The 16,538-nt window shown below is 40.8% G+C and overlaps 1 protein-coding gene across 1 annotated transcript; it reads right to left on the bottom strand.

The window, feature by feature from the left end:
* Positions 1-1,980: 1,980 nt before the first annotated feature.
* LOC104910267 (uncharacterized) lies at positions 1,981-10,633 on the bottom strand. The gene is made up of 7 exons (XM_010708758.4): positions 9,790-10,633; positions 9,377-9,516; positions 8,717-8,797; positions 6,286-6,376; positions 5,154-5,340; positions 4,263-4,360; positions 1,981-2,126 (listed from the first exon to the last, which is right to left on the bottom strand). Exons 1-7 carry the CDS (start codon positions 9,820-9,822, stop codon positions 1,998-2,000), a joined length of 759 nt encoding a protein of 252 aa, XP_010707060.2. The 5' UTR covers positions 9,823-10,633; the 3' UTR covers positions 1,981-1,997.
* Positions 10,634-16,538: the final 5,905 nt, after the last annotated feature.

Raw genomic sequence — 16,538 nt, 5'->3', positions numbered from 1 at the left:
TATATACTTGCATTAGGCATGTAAAAAATAAGATAAAAATGAAAAATCACACGACTCTCCTTATCCACAGCCCACACAAAGCTTAGCACTAATAATATAACCTGTCACTTTGCTACCAATACCAACGTGTTCTAGTAGATTTTTGTTATGCCATTTTTCACACATCCGAGCTCTTCAGAAGCTGCCCACACACCAGTCCCCAGTGTGTGCACACTCACTCTCCTGCCTTCCTGCTGCTGGCTGTTAGCGTTCTGGGAGCCGTGTCACCGGGTGGGGAAGATGCCCAAGGTCTCCCATCCTCACCCTACATTTCTAGTGAAAGATCAGAAGACAAACCAAAATCTGTGAGGCAGAACAAGCTGAAGGACAGCTCCTGCAACAGAAACACCCATCTGCATTGCCCGTGTCGCTCTCCTACCTCGCCCTGCAGCCTGCAAGCCGACAGCTGCTCACATCCTGCCTGCGCTGTGTGCTCACAGCCACGCATCTCTGCACACCAAATGGCAGCGCGTGCACCGGTTGTCCCAGCCTCACATACGAGCACCAACAAGCAGACGCCACACAGAAGAAAGCTGCTCTCTTTCTCTCTCACACGTGATGGAAGGGCCAAAAATAGTGCTGTCGGACCACAGATGCACTGCAAGATGGAGCTGTGGTGCAACACAGCGCTGTGCAGCGCTGCTGCTCCTCCTTCTCACAAGGCCGGTCGTTTAGGTTGGACCAAAACATGCGCTGTCACCAGGGCTTATGGAGGCATTTCTCACTCTTGCTTCTCAAAATAGATGGCAGTGGCCAATGCAAGAACGATTTTTAAAGTTTTCTGAGGTCGTCATGAAGGTGAGATCAAGATTTTCCAGCTGGTTATCCAGCTTCTATTTACAAGTAAGGTAAGGATGAAGCAAGGTACAATGCCATACAGACTCAGAAAGCAAGGAACTCAGAGCTTTATCCTGCCTCTAACTTAGTGAGTATGTAACCCTAAATACCTCGTGTTCTTTTAAGCCAAATTATTAATTTACAGCTATCAAACTGTCACAATGTGATAGAGTCTCTGTGTTGTTATTACACTCAAGCAGCTGCGTGAGTGTATAAATAACCATAGTATTTCTAACCTCAAGATGAACTCAAACTTTCTCTCACTTTTTCCATTGTAGTGTCACAAAGTTACAGCATTCAACCTTCAGAGAATATAATTCAAGGTCTATATATGCTTCAAAGCATAACAGTTACAAACAAGTTCAGGTTCAAATGTCCCAAGTTTTCCCTCTTGAAATGCACAACTGAGTTCTCTCTTTGCATTCCAAGCTTTTTCTCAGCCTCTCTCTCCGAAGCAATGGGACACTTCTACCTCGTGTGCTCTGACTCTCAGCACTCGATTCCTATTAGTGCTTCAGATACTGGAGTAGTAATACTCACTCTTCAACCAAATAAGAGCTTCTGATGAGTTAAATATATAGAATCATAGAATGGCCTGGGTAGAAAAGGACCTCAAAAGATCATCTAGTTTCAACCCCCCTGCTGTGGGCAGGGTCGCCAACCAGCAGACCAGGCTGCCCAGAGACATAAATACACATATAGAGTCAATCAGCAGAATGCCAGTCTTTACACGGTTTTTTTTATATACATACATGGTCTTTTGGGTTTTTTTTATACGTACATTTTATTTACAGCAAATGCCATATTGGGAAATTCTTCAAACTGAAACACAAGATTTGATTTTCTCACAAACACCCACAACCACAGCTGCAATTGGTGCATTTAATGAGTGTGAAAGAGAGCTCTGAAAACTCAGCTGAAGTTGTGCAGACCACAGTTTATTTAAAAACCAGACGTACAAAATCAAATGCATAAAATACAAAAACACTTCCAAACAGCTTCCTACACTGAGTTGACATTACTGATTTCACAATAGTATCAAAATGTGACACTACATTTCAAATTTGCAGTATTAAAAAAAAAAAAAGTAGAAAACCTACTTGCCATTGGATTATCAGCAATTACAAATGTGCTGTAAAAGGAAGTCCAAAGATGACACTTATTTGTTTCAAGCACTTCTCATACTGATTATTCAGTTTCACAGATTCCTGCACAGCATGCTTTAGATCTTCTATCTCTTCGAAAAACTCCTAGAAAAACCCAAAAATAATCACCTCAGTTTCTTTGGAAGATATTCTCCATAAGAGCTGGTCAGCATTTCTGTTGTTCCCATGTTCAGACACTTTGTTTTAATTAGGATATGGCCAAGTTCTGCAAACACAGCGCACATCCACTATAATCATGTGTAATAGGTTAAAAACTTTGCACTGAGAGGGAATGCAAGCACAATTTAAGTTACTTCAGAGCCTGAAATAGAGACTGATAACAGGAAAGATACAAGAGAAACAATAGAAGGAAGAAAAAAAAAAGTTGGTTTGTCAGAAAGATAGGAAATGGCAATCCAAAATTGAAGGAAATAATGTCACTGTCACAAATTCATCTGTGCAAAAATACAGCAACACAGGAATAGAACACGGAAACAATCTAAGTTCAAAGGATATCTGAAATAGAAATACAGAGAAGAGTGAAGAAGAAAGGTTTCTATGAGATCTGAAACAGCCACCATGCAAAATCATGCAGAAGTCAGCCAGCAGTAGAGAGCATGCCACTAACTTGGAAGAAACTAAAGGGGAAAATAAGCAAGAAGAGATGTAAGGAGAGCCAACTATCAACAATAATGTTAGCATTTGAACAAGGCAATAGCGAAGAGTTTAAGGTGGAAAAACAGATGCAACATTTAGAGATGGAAGGATGTACATTTCTTCAAACCGTGAACTTCGTTATAAATTGCTAGGGTTAGTTTAGAATCTTCAGTACAGCTACATCGTGTTAATGAACGTGCTGTTTCAGATCTATTATTGATGACTGCACTAGGAGTGGACAAGATCTATGATGCACTAAGATAGACCACCAAATGGATAACATCATCCAACAGAGTCAGCTTAATCAGACAAAAGCAATTTGCAAGAAAGCTGGGAATGAAGAAGAGCACTACGTGAGGCTGCAAGAAACACAGAAACAGCTCAGTATGCAAGCCATAACAACTAGTCCTGATGAACATCAGCCCACATGATTCACTTCCTCAGAGTAATTCTTTTGTTATTACAGTGCGTAACTTAACAAGTACTTCTATCTGTACTTAACTAGACCAGTTCAGCTTCATAAAAATAAACTTCAGTTCTTACAATACTAATAGCCTACAGCTGAGATGAAACTATTTCTTATTCAACTTCTACAGCTCAAGTCTATTGAGCAGTTCAGATGCTCTGTAAGCAAAGTCAAAAGGTGCTGGAAAACCTAAGGACTGTAAACAGAATACAAGCAATCAAAACTTTATTTCACCAAATCTGTAAAGTCCTATCTACCAAAGTAACACTGTTATCTACTTACATTTGACATCTTCTCCTGCTTCTTCTTTTGACTTTTTTTTTTTTAAAGAATAGCTACATACATCCTAAGTAAGCACAGTGACTTAAAACTACCAAAAAAATGGGTCCATAACTTCAGAGCAGTATTTTCTTCTTCTGAGAAATCAAACTTTCAGCCATGAGCTGTCCCCGACTTCCAAGCAAGGGGAATCTAGAACTTATCCAAATTCAATGCTCTACAAATTCCACATCTAATGAATTAGCACCAGGTTTTATCACTACCTCTGTAATGAAAGTGAACACAATATTATTTGCTTTTAGAACAATTAAAGCACGTTTTATGCTGAAAATAAAATCTTAGACCAGTAATATTAAACTGAATCTTCTATAGCTAAGTAGGATCTCTCCACCTTCCCATATCAATTCAAGAATTATCAACCTTTCACTCTTCCTCCTTTGATAACTGTGGAGACAATCTACCACAAACCCTTCATGACCCTCCAAAGGTCACAGTTCTGCCACAGACACAGTTTCAGTTACCAGCACTTTGATCTCGTAACAACAGAAGACAAATAATCTCTCTTGGAGGAAATTAAATTGTCGAGCCATTAAAAAAAAGCATCTACAAGGAAATTCACAATTTTAAAGTAAAAAGAAAAAAAAAAATCATAATTTTTTTTTTTCATTAGCCAAGCACTATTGCAGGATATGAGTATTTCAAGGAGTCATTCATTTTTTTTTTCAGAATGGCACACATTGATTTTTTTTAATGTATTTTGCTTCCTAAAAGCCAAGATAGAAAAGTTTATTTTTCAAAAATCACCTGCTCTTATAAGAATAGGTCCTATAAGAAATTACCTTGTCTAATCCAGCTAATTCCTTCCTTAGTGCTCTCCTTTCCTCAGACAACTTTTCATTTTCTTTCTTCAGCTTTTTAATCTCCTTTAGCAACAGCTCTATATTCAAATAACAAAATACAGACTTTAGCCATCACAGTCAGCCTCCCCCTCACATGAATCAGACCGCAGCTAAAGAGCTGCCTGCATTTTCTGCTATTAGAAAATTATGCTTCAGCTTTTCCAAGTTATCTTTTTCTTATAGTGACTTATTCTTAAGAATTGGCCCAGATCACTCCCAGCTGCTACAAAAGGTGTCAGAATCTCAAATTGGGCATTTTTGAACCGATTCTTAGAACGTGGGGATTTTTCCTTTCAAAAGAAGTTGCAAAACAGCTGCATCACAGCTTGATTATCATTTTCTGACTTAAGAAAGGGTCACAACAGCAGCTGCTGAAAACTTCCTGAAAAATTATACATACATTATATGACCTCTTCAACTTATTTTTTTTTTTTTAATAATGCTTTGGAGAGGAACAGGATTTATCTTACAGTTTTAGATTCATGAGGAAGACATGCACAAACCAACACTGGATGGATTTACTGCACGTGTTATGGCTAAAAACAGTTTATCTTGTGGCTCACTGTCTGAAAGCCAAAGAATGTAGCTACTAAGTTTTGTACAAATAAAGTTTACTGGAATAAATAATGAATGCTAGTGAATGCACCACGCATTCATGCCCATGATTATAGTGCAGAATTGGATTCACAGACACAATATTAAAATGGCAGCATTTTAGATGCTGCAGTGTAAGAAATAACTGGAGAGTGCCCACAGATTAGAAATGAAACGCATCCCCTCTGGTGGTCATAGTGAAAGGAGCATCATTGAAATGAACTATACCGTTATTACCTAAATATTTACTGCAGCAGGACTCCTTCTTTTTAGATGTGTCTCTGTGAGACACTATTTCTCCCTCTAGGGTTCGACTTCTTTTCCCAGAAACAGCATGAGTTTTCCACAAAACCTTACTATGTTCCAATTGCTCAATCCTTTGCTTCTGCTCTCGAAGATTACGCTCTAGCTCATGAATTTTCATCTGTCAAGAAACCAAAATTTATTTTAAAATGCATAGCAGAAAAACATAGCTCAACTGAGTACGAATGGAAACGTATCCTGAACGCAAACCTAGAGCCTTCAATCACTCAGTTAAAGGTACGTTCATCTAGAAGTGTCTGAAAGGAGAGGAAAAATGTAGCAACTGAAGATCTGCACACCTCAGAAATGTTTTTAAGAAATATGTATCCGAGCACACAGCCAACAAAGCAAAACTGTTCATGCACAAAGATACCAAACCTTTCCCCATTATACAGCAGTTCTCAGCTTTTACAAAACGCAGACATAATCCAGTCATAACAAACATTCAAAATGCAAAGGAAGCACATGTTTACAAACTCCTAGGTAAAAATTCATTATATTATATATATATATATATATTATATATATATATATATTTATATATATATATAAATAATGGCCAGCCACAATGCTACTAAATGGCTGACGAGGCAAAACCCACTTGAAGCAGCTTCTTGGTCTCCTCCTGACCACACAACCCAACCTTTGCTTCAGTTATGCTATTCTCATGTACAGCAAGCCAGCAGATTTTGCTGTCTGAAAAATACTTGCCTTTTTTGGTTAGCTTGCTGCTGGGCTCCTGAAATATATCGGCTCACAACACATACAGAAAATGCTGAAGCAAGAGAGGGAAAATGCATATACAGTTGGTAGAAGGTGCAGATAGATGAGTAAAGGAACAAGCAATGAAAGAAGAGAGCAAGTTAAAGACATATCAGTGAGATGGTTCACCTCCAAACTGAACAGAGACTACTTCCCATTATCCCAATGGCACGGGAAACAGGAGGAACAATGAGTATGAAAAGAAAAACTTTGCAAAACCCATGCTGCAAACCTAAGAATTTTTCTGTCTACCAAAGAGCTTATGTTTGGCTATTTGATACCATCTCCTACAAGTTCTACTTACAGTGAGGTTTCTAATTGTTTCACTTTGTTCCTGGTTTGTTTTCATTTCCTTAACATAACATTTCTGTAGATTACTATACAGCTGTAGTAGTCTAAAACAGAAGAAATGTATAAATTGCAATAAAATACAAATGCCAACAAAACAAGCTTTATCATAAAAGTACCATACATGTCTCAAAGAAATCCTTTGGGTAGCAGTTTTACTGTAGGCTTGTAATGGAAATATTAAGATTGCTATGAATGAAGTTTGACCAGCAACAGAGAAAGCACTGGAGAAATTGCAAAGCGAGAGGTAAAAGAACTGCCTGCATCAATGGAAAGAACCACTATTACTCAGGCCAAGGACTCAGTGTTTCTCACCAGCCTAGATGGTCACACTCAGTACAAACAACCCGCTGAGGGAAGACTCAGGACAGGAGGGTGGCAGCAAATTTGCAATACGTCACATCTATCATTTGTTACCCTGTCTTAATATCACCCGGGATGGATTTTCTTCAGAATGTCTGGTATGATGCTATGTTTTAGTTCTAGGAGAAAAACAATGTTGATAATACACTGATGTTTGTAGTTGCTGCCAAGCAGCGTAGTACAGAGCCAAGGCCTTTGGCAACAAAGGGCCCAAGGAGCTGGGAGGGAACAGAATTAGGACAGCTGACTTAAACTGGCCAAAGGAATATTCCATGCCATATGACATGAAGTGGAATGAGTTAGGAAGTGACTGGGTGCTCTTTTGGCTCTCTTCCACTGCCGGGGGGCTAGCTGAGCATTGGTCAGGGAGGTGGTGAGCAATTGCTTGTGCATCTTGTTATATACATTTACACACACACACACACACACACACACGTATATAGCCATAACTATTTTCCTTTTCTCTATCTTATCTATCTTAGTAAATAGTTTTATCTCAACTCACAAGTCCTGCTTTTTTTTTTTTTTTTTTTCCCCCTCCCTAATTCTCTCCCCTATCTCACTGGGAAGGAGGGGGAACAAGTGAACAACTGTGTGGTGCTGAGCCACCTGTTGGGTTAAATCAAAAATAGCACAATAAGAATAACAAAAAAAGACAACTCCTAAAGGATATAAAGAAGTCTGGCTCTTGACACCCATCAAGAACCCAAGAAGCACAATGAGAACTCAAAATGCAGCATCCCCACCTCTCTGTGTTGCTCCCAAGCAATCTTGGCCACACCACTTGAACACACACACACCTCACTGGTTGCAAGTATGACTGAGTAAAATCTATGACACAATAAGTGCAAGTGAGCAAAAATCTACGTAAAATCCATATTAAATTAACGGATTTGAACAGTTAACATTTTACATAATCCCTTTGATATTGTCTTTCATCGAGATCTGCTGCACTAATTTCCCATGGTATTCCATAGCATTCAGTGTACAAATACCAGATTCATGAAACAACTGATGAATATCAACAGATATTTTTCCATTTTTTATTAAGAATTAGGATAAGAGCTGACTTTCATACTATGTTATGACAGCACCACAAACAGGATGAGTGATACTAGCACAGAAAAGCTCCGTAAATAACAAACAAACTGATGATACAAGAGAAGTTAGTTACAGATGCACAACCTAACACAATACAGGGCCAGCACTTGTCTTTAAGAATAATTCAAGTATCTTCAATCAAAGTCACACAGTTCAAGCCCAGAGCTAGACACCCAGTTGACAAGAGTCTGGTATGCTGTAAGGTAATTAAAAAAAAAAAAAAAAACAAACATACAGGCATTCTACAGCCACCTAAACACTAGAAACAGTGGGTGTGAATCCCCAGCAGCAGGGCCTGCTTCTATCTACTTAAGATGCACCGACCAGAATCTATTCCTGTAAACGAACAAAAGCCTTTGAAAGAATGGAGCAGCCTACTTCAAAACCAAGTTAGATGGGGCTTGACCAACATTTTATGTAACAATGCCTAATTGCTGAAATTTTTCATTATGCATTTTCTTAAAACGCAATTCTACCTTTAGCATTAAAAAAAAAAAGCAGTTACAAAAATTTATTTTTAACATTAACTGGCAAACTGCAGTTAATAGCAGCTCACTTCTCAAGTCAATTAAGGCTGGAATACAGAACCACTCATCATGTGACTCATACTGAAAAAAAAACTATATGTATATAAAACATATAGGCTAATAAAAATGAGCCATTTAAAATGAGTTACGGAAGCTCTCTTAGAAAAGGAAATTTTATAACTGTAGGTTATTAAAAATCTACCAAAAAAGTCATTTGTGCAGTATATGTATAAATAAAACATACACATGCACACATACATGACTGAGTTTTTTAATTTGATTTTTCTCAATGAAAGATTTGTCATAGAAACATTTGACTCAACCACGCAGAACACATCCTACCCTAGAGAGAAGCATATGTTTAATTTGCTGAAGAACCAGTTTCCAAGAACTCACCTGGCACTTTCACCCTCTAGATTAAGATCCTTGCTGTATCCACCCTTACGCCACAAGTGTGTGTCTGTTTGAATCTGAACGCTTCATCAAAAGAAACACAACAGCTTAATAATATTAGATTTTACAATTTTAATTGGCTCATACAAAACAACAGAAAAATAAAAGTTTAAACTCCTTTTCAGTTTGGTTTTACAATGGAAATTTTTCAGGCAGGATCGTGAAAGCACCAAACTTGAACTTGAAAATTGTGCAAAAATGTTTAAGTAAATGCTGGCAGGACGCTTCTCAAAGCACAACTACAGTTTCTCAGGTCCTCGGGTAACAGCTGCCAAATCTTTTAAATGATGCAACTGAACTCTCTCACCACTGTCTGGAGGCAAAACCCTCTTGAGCTCTTACGGTGTGGCACAGCTGGCAAGGGGCTGTTACCCAGTGATATCAGAAGTGTTTACTTTAGTATAACAGTGGCAACTTTGACCAAGTCACCCTGGCCATTCTTTACCTGCCCCCCAGCATCCTCCCATCTCCACCATCCTGTCTATAGGAAGGACAGGTAAGACTCAGTGCGTCTGGGGGTAACGATGGACAAGTCCTGAAATGCTATGCTTCTTTAGACACACACACAAAAGAAGAGATATCAGTTTGACAACAAATTCTTACTCCCTGCTGGTGACATGACCACGCACTAACTGCCGCTGCCGCCCTTCTTCCTGAATCTGAGCCAAATCCTTTTCCAGCTCCTTATTCCTTGTTTGTAGCTTTTTCAGCTTCTTGAGTAATTGCTCATTTTCGGCACCGAGCTGAAAGGCGAAAGAACCAAAAAGAAGGGACGGCGCTACTTTTTCAGATAACGTATTAACGGATAGGATGACGTTTCAAGCTATAATTCCCTCCTGCAGATTTTGCCGCGTCCATCGTGAACCCCTTGCGGGCACAGCCACGCCAATCACCTCACCCACCGCCTGAACGCAACACTGGCGGCCGGGCGCACAGGCTATGGAGTCCAACCGACGCTATCACCCCACACTCGGTCAACGCAAGGCCCCGAGGCGAAGAGCCCGGGCCCGACTCACTTGCGAGCAGCGGTGCACGGAGGGCAGCGCCATGGCGACAAGGGCCTGAGCCCAGCCCCTCGCCGGCCGCCGCCGGCCGCCCCCGCCCTCCTCACTCTGAGGCGCAGGCGCAGCGGCTCCCGCCCTGCCGCCGAGGGAGCCTGCTCTTGCCAAAGCAGCTCCCTGCAGCAGGCGCACAGGAACGAGCCCAGCTGAGTTTGGGATGTCTCTGGAGAAGGAGACTCCACAGCCTCTCTGGGCAGCGTTCTCAGCGCTCTGTCACCCTCACTGCAGAGTTCTTCCCTGGGAACTTCCTGTGTTGCAGTTGCTGCTAGTCATCGAAGAGTCCACTCCCATTGACTTAACTCCCATACTCTAGATATTTTAAGTCATGAGATTCCTCGTCAGCCTTCTCTTCTCCAGGCTGAGCACCCCAGTTCCCTCAATCGGTCCTCCTACAGAAGATGCTCCAGGCCTCCACCATCTTTGTCACCACCCACTGTACTGCTTCTAGAAGATCCCCGTCTTTTTTTAACCAGGGAGCCCAGAATTGGACACAAGGCTCCAGATGTGTCCACACCAGGGGACAGGGCAGAGGATCACCTCCCTCAACCTGCTGGCCAGGCTCTTGTTAATGCACCCCAGGATCCCCAGGCCTTGACCACAAGGGCACACTGCTTGCTCACGGCCAACCTGCTGCCCACCAGGACCCCCAGTTCCTTTTCCACTGAGCTTCTCTTTGTAGAGAGGCACTCAGCATCTCCCATCCTCTCCACTGCCCTGGATCAGCCCATCCCTGGCTTGGGCAACTCCTCACACTTAGCCTTGGAGTCAGACACAAAGTAAAGGCCTTGGCACATGAGATCCACACACAAACCGCAGGGCAGGGAGCAATCCTAGAATGCATGGGATGGAACAGTGTACTCACTCTCAGCTGCCAGGCCACTCCGTGAGGATTTCTTCACTGGTTCCACAACTCCAGGAGCAGCTGAACTACTCCACTAATTCTTCAGGCTCTTGGCAAATCATCTTGTCCCAAAGGCGCATGGCAACAAAACCAGTACTCTAATCAGCAACTAACACTGAGATTTAGTACTATGTAAACTATAAAGTAAGTGGCTACAATAGCTGCTGGCAGTAAGAAAAAGTGGGAAGTCTGTAAGATCACAAGCTGGAAAGATAACGGTGCTATATTCAGATGGAATAGCAACACAGAATCATAGAATGGCTTGGGTTGGAAGGGACCTCAAGAATCACCAAGATCCAACCCCTCTGCTGCATGCAGGGCCACTAACCTCCATACCTAACACTAGACCATCCCAAAAGGTAATTACTCAGCTCAGTTTTATCAGACACAAACAAGATCTCAGGTGAGGTCCTGAGTAGCTTAGAAAACCAGAATAAAAATGGCATGAGGCAGAAAATATTTCAGTCCTTCCAGATTTGCTGTAACTGCTTAGTCAAGAAAACAGACTAATAAGAATCATTTTAACTCTCTGTCTCTGGTCAATGTAACGGATGGTAATAATTGTTTCCCATGTCCTCTACAGGAAGCATGAGCAGAAATAAAGTTGCTTCCAGTAGAGATTATTTCAGTTGAGTAACAGGGAAAATTTCTTTAATATCAGAGCAGAAAAAATTACATATGTTCTCCTTTGCTAGAGGTTTTAACAGATCAAAGAAGCACCTAGCTTGAGATGCAGGTATATCAGCATACAAGTATACAAAGAGATCATTTTAGACTCTTTTAGCCCAAAATTTCATCAATTTTATGTTACTTTCACTAGTAAACATAGGAAAGGATACGCATCTATTGTTCTCGTGTTTTGAAAATTGTCTTTAAAATGACTGCTCCAAAAATCACGACAAAGGGAAGCCATAGGATAATGCAGTGTGATGGTGAATGATTAACAATGAAAAAAAACAAACACAGCCAATATACCAGTACCTCACTGTAGGCAGTATGAGTAAAGTAACTACTTTTTCCCACACTACTGCACTAAGCTAAAAAAGGAAGAAGCATAAATGGACTAATCCAAGGCTTCCACAGAAATTGGAAGGGCAGCACTGAGCAGAACTCAGAGAACAACCTAGATAAGTCAAAAGTAGCAAACAAAACAAGCCCCTAGTATGTCTTGGGTCATCCTAAGACATGAAATTTGCAGACCCTTTTTCCCTAGCCTTTCCACAAACACAATAACTAGTCCTGGCACAATGCTGATCTCCTGCCAACCCAGAAGCAGAGAACAAAGCAACATCTATGCAACTTTTTAAGATCCAAATATTTTCAGAACTCAAAAATATTACTAGCAAGACATCTCCACCGTACAGACTGAAAACCAACACAAAGAAAAGTTGGGAAGAGACCTATAGGAAAGCCAGAACTCCAGATTTCTGACCTAGAAACCAAGCTACACAGCCTCCCTCTGCCCTGCTCTTCCATAGCTGGTGTGGAAACCAAAGATAGATAGAGAAAGAAGACAATAGCCAGATTTCTGAACCACGAACCTAGACATGCAAGGAGTCCATGTAAGATTCAAATTTTAATCAAATAAGCATTGAATCAAATAACAAGAAAAAAAAATACTTGTATTTTCAAACTCTTGGAAAAACCATTTGAAGGTTTTATCATGCACATGACAATCATTTTCAAAAGTAATGCTTGATCTTGGTTGGCTCCACTTCAGAATAAGCATCCTTCTTCCAAATTAAGGAAAATTTATAAATTTGCTAAAATAACCCAATAAATTTGGGTTAATAAATTTGCTAAAATAACCCAAGGCTGTGTAGCACAAAACATCAGATATTGGAGCATCAAAAAATTAAAAGATGTAAGCGTGCATGGATATACAAACAAGAAATACATTTTCTGTGCTTAATTAGGAAACACATTCATTTTCCAGAGAGATTAACTACATGTGATTTTTTACAAACTTGTCTGTGTTGGCGACCATATAAAATGCCATTAAAAATGCTTACTTGTCACTGCAATTACAGCAGAAGCATTTCCCTATGTAACTATGCAAGCAGTTTGTTGAACACATTTTCTTCCATTTTTGTTTCTAACAGCTTTGTATGCACATAGACACATTTCATGCTGGCACACACAAATGAAAATGTCATTGATTCCACTGGTGTTGAGCCTGCTACTTATTGCCAAGCAGCAGGAATGTGACCCATAGCACTTTTTTCAGCTACATGTGCACCAAAATAATTGATTGAATTTGTCAGAAAAATCTCTGAGCATGGGATTACTTGATGCAACCCCATAATAACTCCAGGCATAGCCTTTTCCAGACAGATTAGAGGGCAGTGTATGTGATTTTGACTCTCAGCAAGACCTACTATCCTCAGGAGATTTTCCAGGAATTAAATTCTCCTGTGAAAATCTACATGCCTTTGTAAAAAAAAAAAAAAAAAAAAAAAAAAAAACGTAAAAATTTCATCTGCCTCAAATGAATCCCTCTTTCATCTACCAGCTGTAACAAAGATGGCTCCTGAGTCCCTTTCTGAGTGGGAGAGTGAAACATTCACACATTCATTCTAGACATTACATTACATCCAGCCCTGTCAATCCCACGGACAAATGCCTGCTGAAAAATCCTGGAACAATCTTGAACCAAATGGCCAATATGGGGGCGTTTCAGTTTGAGCTTCGATCTGAAAGCAGAAATCCAGTTTGTATTCAGGATCCTTCCCTTAAATAGGAAGCAACCTGGCTAGGCTGAGTCCTAGCATAACTGTGGAAGAAGCCAACTATAAAGTTTAGAATTCAGATCCAAAGTCAAATAATACTATTTTCTGTATATCAAACACAAGGACCTGATTGGATTTGATTTGAATTGGAGCCAGTTTGAAAATTCTAGAAAACACTGAACATTTTGCTATAATCTGTCAGATCTTGAAGCCAAAAATCTTAAGTGTCACGTTATCAAACTCCCAGAACAGATCTGAAGGTCAAATTCTGCTTAAGGCTAACTTTTTGATAATTTGTGGCAGAAAGGAGAATGTGGAGGGCACTCTGTGAGCAGCAACCTCGGGGCCTCCTAGACACAGAGGAGAAATGCGGTCAGGGTATGACTGAGCAACAGAAAGGAAACACAGGCAACAATTAACACACCACTGAGAGCAGTGCAGACCGGAGTCACTAATGAGCATTCTGTGAAATACTGCCATTGTTGGAAATTTCTTTTTGTTTCTGATGGAGCAGAACAAGCATGTGCATGGTTCTTCGTGGGAATCCAGCAAGAAAGTCTTTTTACAATGTACCTTCTCTTCTTGAACACCCAAAAGAAAAAAAAAAAAGTTGGACCAAGCATCCTCTTTACCAGCCATAAAATCTACTCTGCAACATGACAAATACACTAAAACTACTGCCACACTGCAGTACTCTGAACAATAAGAAGTTTGTCATCAGGGTTATCTCTTACAGACAGACTGTCAGCCTCAAACTTCATTCTTGGTGGAGTACTGAGAAAAGTTCCACAGAAAGGAGCTAGAAACAGTAAACATCGGTTTTATGTGATTAATCCAATATAATTCCACACTGTGTAAAAAGACCACCTGTATGGAATCATGCTGAAGTGCTTTAATAGCAGTGAGCAAGCCACTGGCTGTCATGCCAAGGAAATGCTCTCTCACACCATCAGGCTAATAAATCCAACAGATTACTTCCTCATCCCCCTCCCTGTTTTTATTAAAGCTGTTAGTCACTTGCTTTCTCATTTAATTCCCTATTAAGAGATCATCCATCAAACCTGCAAAGTGACAGCTATTTGTATCTGAAGACATCTGCAGCCTCCATGGTGCTGGCTGGCCAGCTGTAAGAGGTCACTCATTCTCTTTAAGAACTACAACAAATTGTATTGCATCAGTGCAGCATGCAATTACTGTCAAAGAAGAGAATGGCTGAGGAGTAAGTAAACCAATTTCAGTCACAGCAGCTTTTCTTCTCACTGACCCTACTTTCGGTACTGCAGACAGAGCTGGCTGCAAACAGGATCTGGGTGGCAGAGACAGCAGAGAAATGCTGTGCAACAGTTTAGAAAAGGAAATGAAGGAGGACACCACTCTAGCTAGCTAACACTTAACTCACAAGGGCTTCACAGCTTGTGAGAAAAGGAAATCAAAGACTGCATGCACTCCATGCTCTGGTTTGCAACGTATTTTCCCCTCCTCTGAGCACTCTTGGTCTCAGGAAAGGAAGCCTGAACTCTGAAAGACCCAGGTCAGGCTCAGAAGAACTCAGACCCAAGAAACACCGGTACTTCAAGTTCACCTAGGATGAGTTTACTGCAAGTCAATGGGATGAAAAGCATGGCATATGTGTAGATTACAAAACGTGTGTGCGAGGAACTGGCTAGCACTAAGGGTTATGAAAGATCAGAGGTTACGAAAGACCTTGGCAGCCGTGAAAGGTGAGCCCAGAGCCTAAGCCAGCAGGCAGAGAACAACTGCAGCATGCCCCAAACCACATGGTTGTGTGAGAGCAACTGGCAGCTCACAGCAGCAAGCTCCTACTGCTTGCAGGCCTGGGCTAAGGAAAGCCTGAAAAAACTTCAGAACAGAAGTAATAAAAGAGACATCAGTGAATAGGAGCCTTCTTTATAGAGCTTACAGGCAACTGAAGTGTTTTGCAATGTATTTTGAAAAGTCTTAAAATACTAGCTGCAGTCAATGATTTCCTAAGTACTCTTCTTGGCTCTTCAGTTCTGTTTTCCAATGTTTCACCACAATTGAGATGAATCTGCAAATTCTGAGGGTTCGTTCAGTTGTTATTTCAGCCTTCAGAACTCAGCCTTCTGTGATTCTTTTGCTAATATCCTTCCACTGGTGGGAAAGGAAGTTGTGGAAATTCTACTGAGCTAGATGGAGTCGCTCATTTTCCAAATATCACTCAAATCTCACTTAAGAGAGGACACTCCTGCTTGCAAAGTACTGGGGGGAGCACCTTCCCATCGTTGCAACAGCATTTCACTGCACCAGGGATTTCCTACCATCACTTCCACAAAAGGTTACTTCTGCATCCCACCTACTATCCTATCACACAGCACTGTTTGTAAAATGCAAGCTCCAGAGATGTTTCAGACATCAGTCTAACTACAGGAAGCCTCCGAATGCTGTAGCAGGTCTGAGACATGAGGAGAAGCTACCAAAGTTCAGGCTGATGCTATGACATCTCATTGGTATGTTCACTTACTGTCCCAGGGCAGCTCTCCCAGCAAGGTCCTGACATCACCTGAAGCTTTGCCAATTAAATTTTGCCTGATCTTTAGAAAATTGTCAATATCATATCAGGGATAATAAGTCTTGCTGTTACATACTTCTCTTACTGCAAATACAGGTACCACTAAAGCATTTTTATTCTGGCCAGACTAATATAGATTCCAAAAGGTCACTGAAAACGAAACCTTTGATCACAGAGCAGCTGTTGAACGACAAAAACAAATTTCACACACTCAATGTATTTAATGCCTGTTTCCAAAAGTTAAAGGCGGCAGTTTCTTTTCTGCTCCATCCCCAGGTCTCTTTTGTTCAATTCCACGTTAAGTGTGCATCACAATAAGTAACTTAGGACAGGTTACCCTACTGAATTAAGTACATATCCGTCACAGGTCATCTTTCTCTGTAAGGAAGATTTAGAATCGTTCAGCTGCCTGTACTGGCCCCCGACTCCTCTGGCTGACACACACCACACATTGGCCTACGCTTCCTGCAGTTCTCCTTACTCTTGAGGAGTCCAAACTGATGTACAACACAGCTAACTGCAA

The sequence above is a fragment of the Meleagris gallopavo genome, chromosome 3 (genome assembly GCF_905368555.1).
Source record: "Meleagris gallopavo chromosome 3, MGAL_WU_HG_1.1, whole genome shotgun sequence".
Lineage (NCBI taxonomy): Eukaryota > Metazoa > Chordata > Aves > Galliformes > Phasianidae > Meleagris > Meleagris gallopavo.
The sequence above is the reverse complement of the archived record's forward strand: the minus strand, read 5'-3'. Positions and strand labels throughout refer to the sequence as shown.

Bases quoted from the DNA above. Each gene is read 5' to 3' on its own strand.
- LOC104910267 (XM_010708758.4), bottom strand. From the start codon at position 9,822: ATGGCGCTGCCCTCCGTGCACCGCTGCTCGCAA. The intron at 5,341-6,285 runs GTAAGTAGAACT...GTTTCTTGACAG, and splicing joins AAACAATTAGAAACCTCACT to ATGAAAATTCATGAGCTAGA. The intron at 2,127-4,262 runs GTAATTTCTTAT...GGGTTTTTCTAG, and splicing joins AATTAGCTGGATTAGACAAG to GAGTTTTTCGAAGAGATAGA.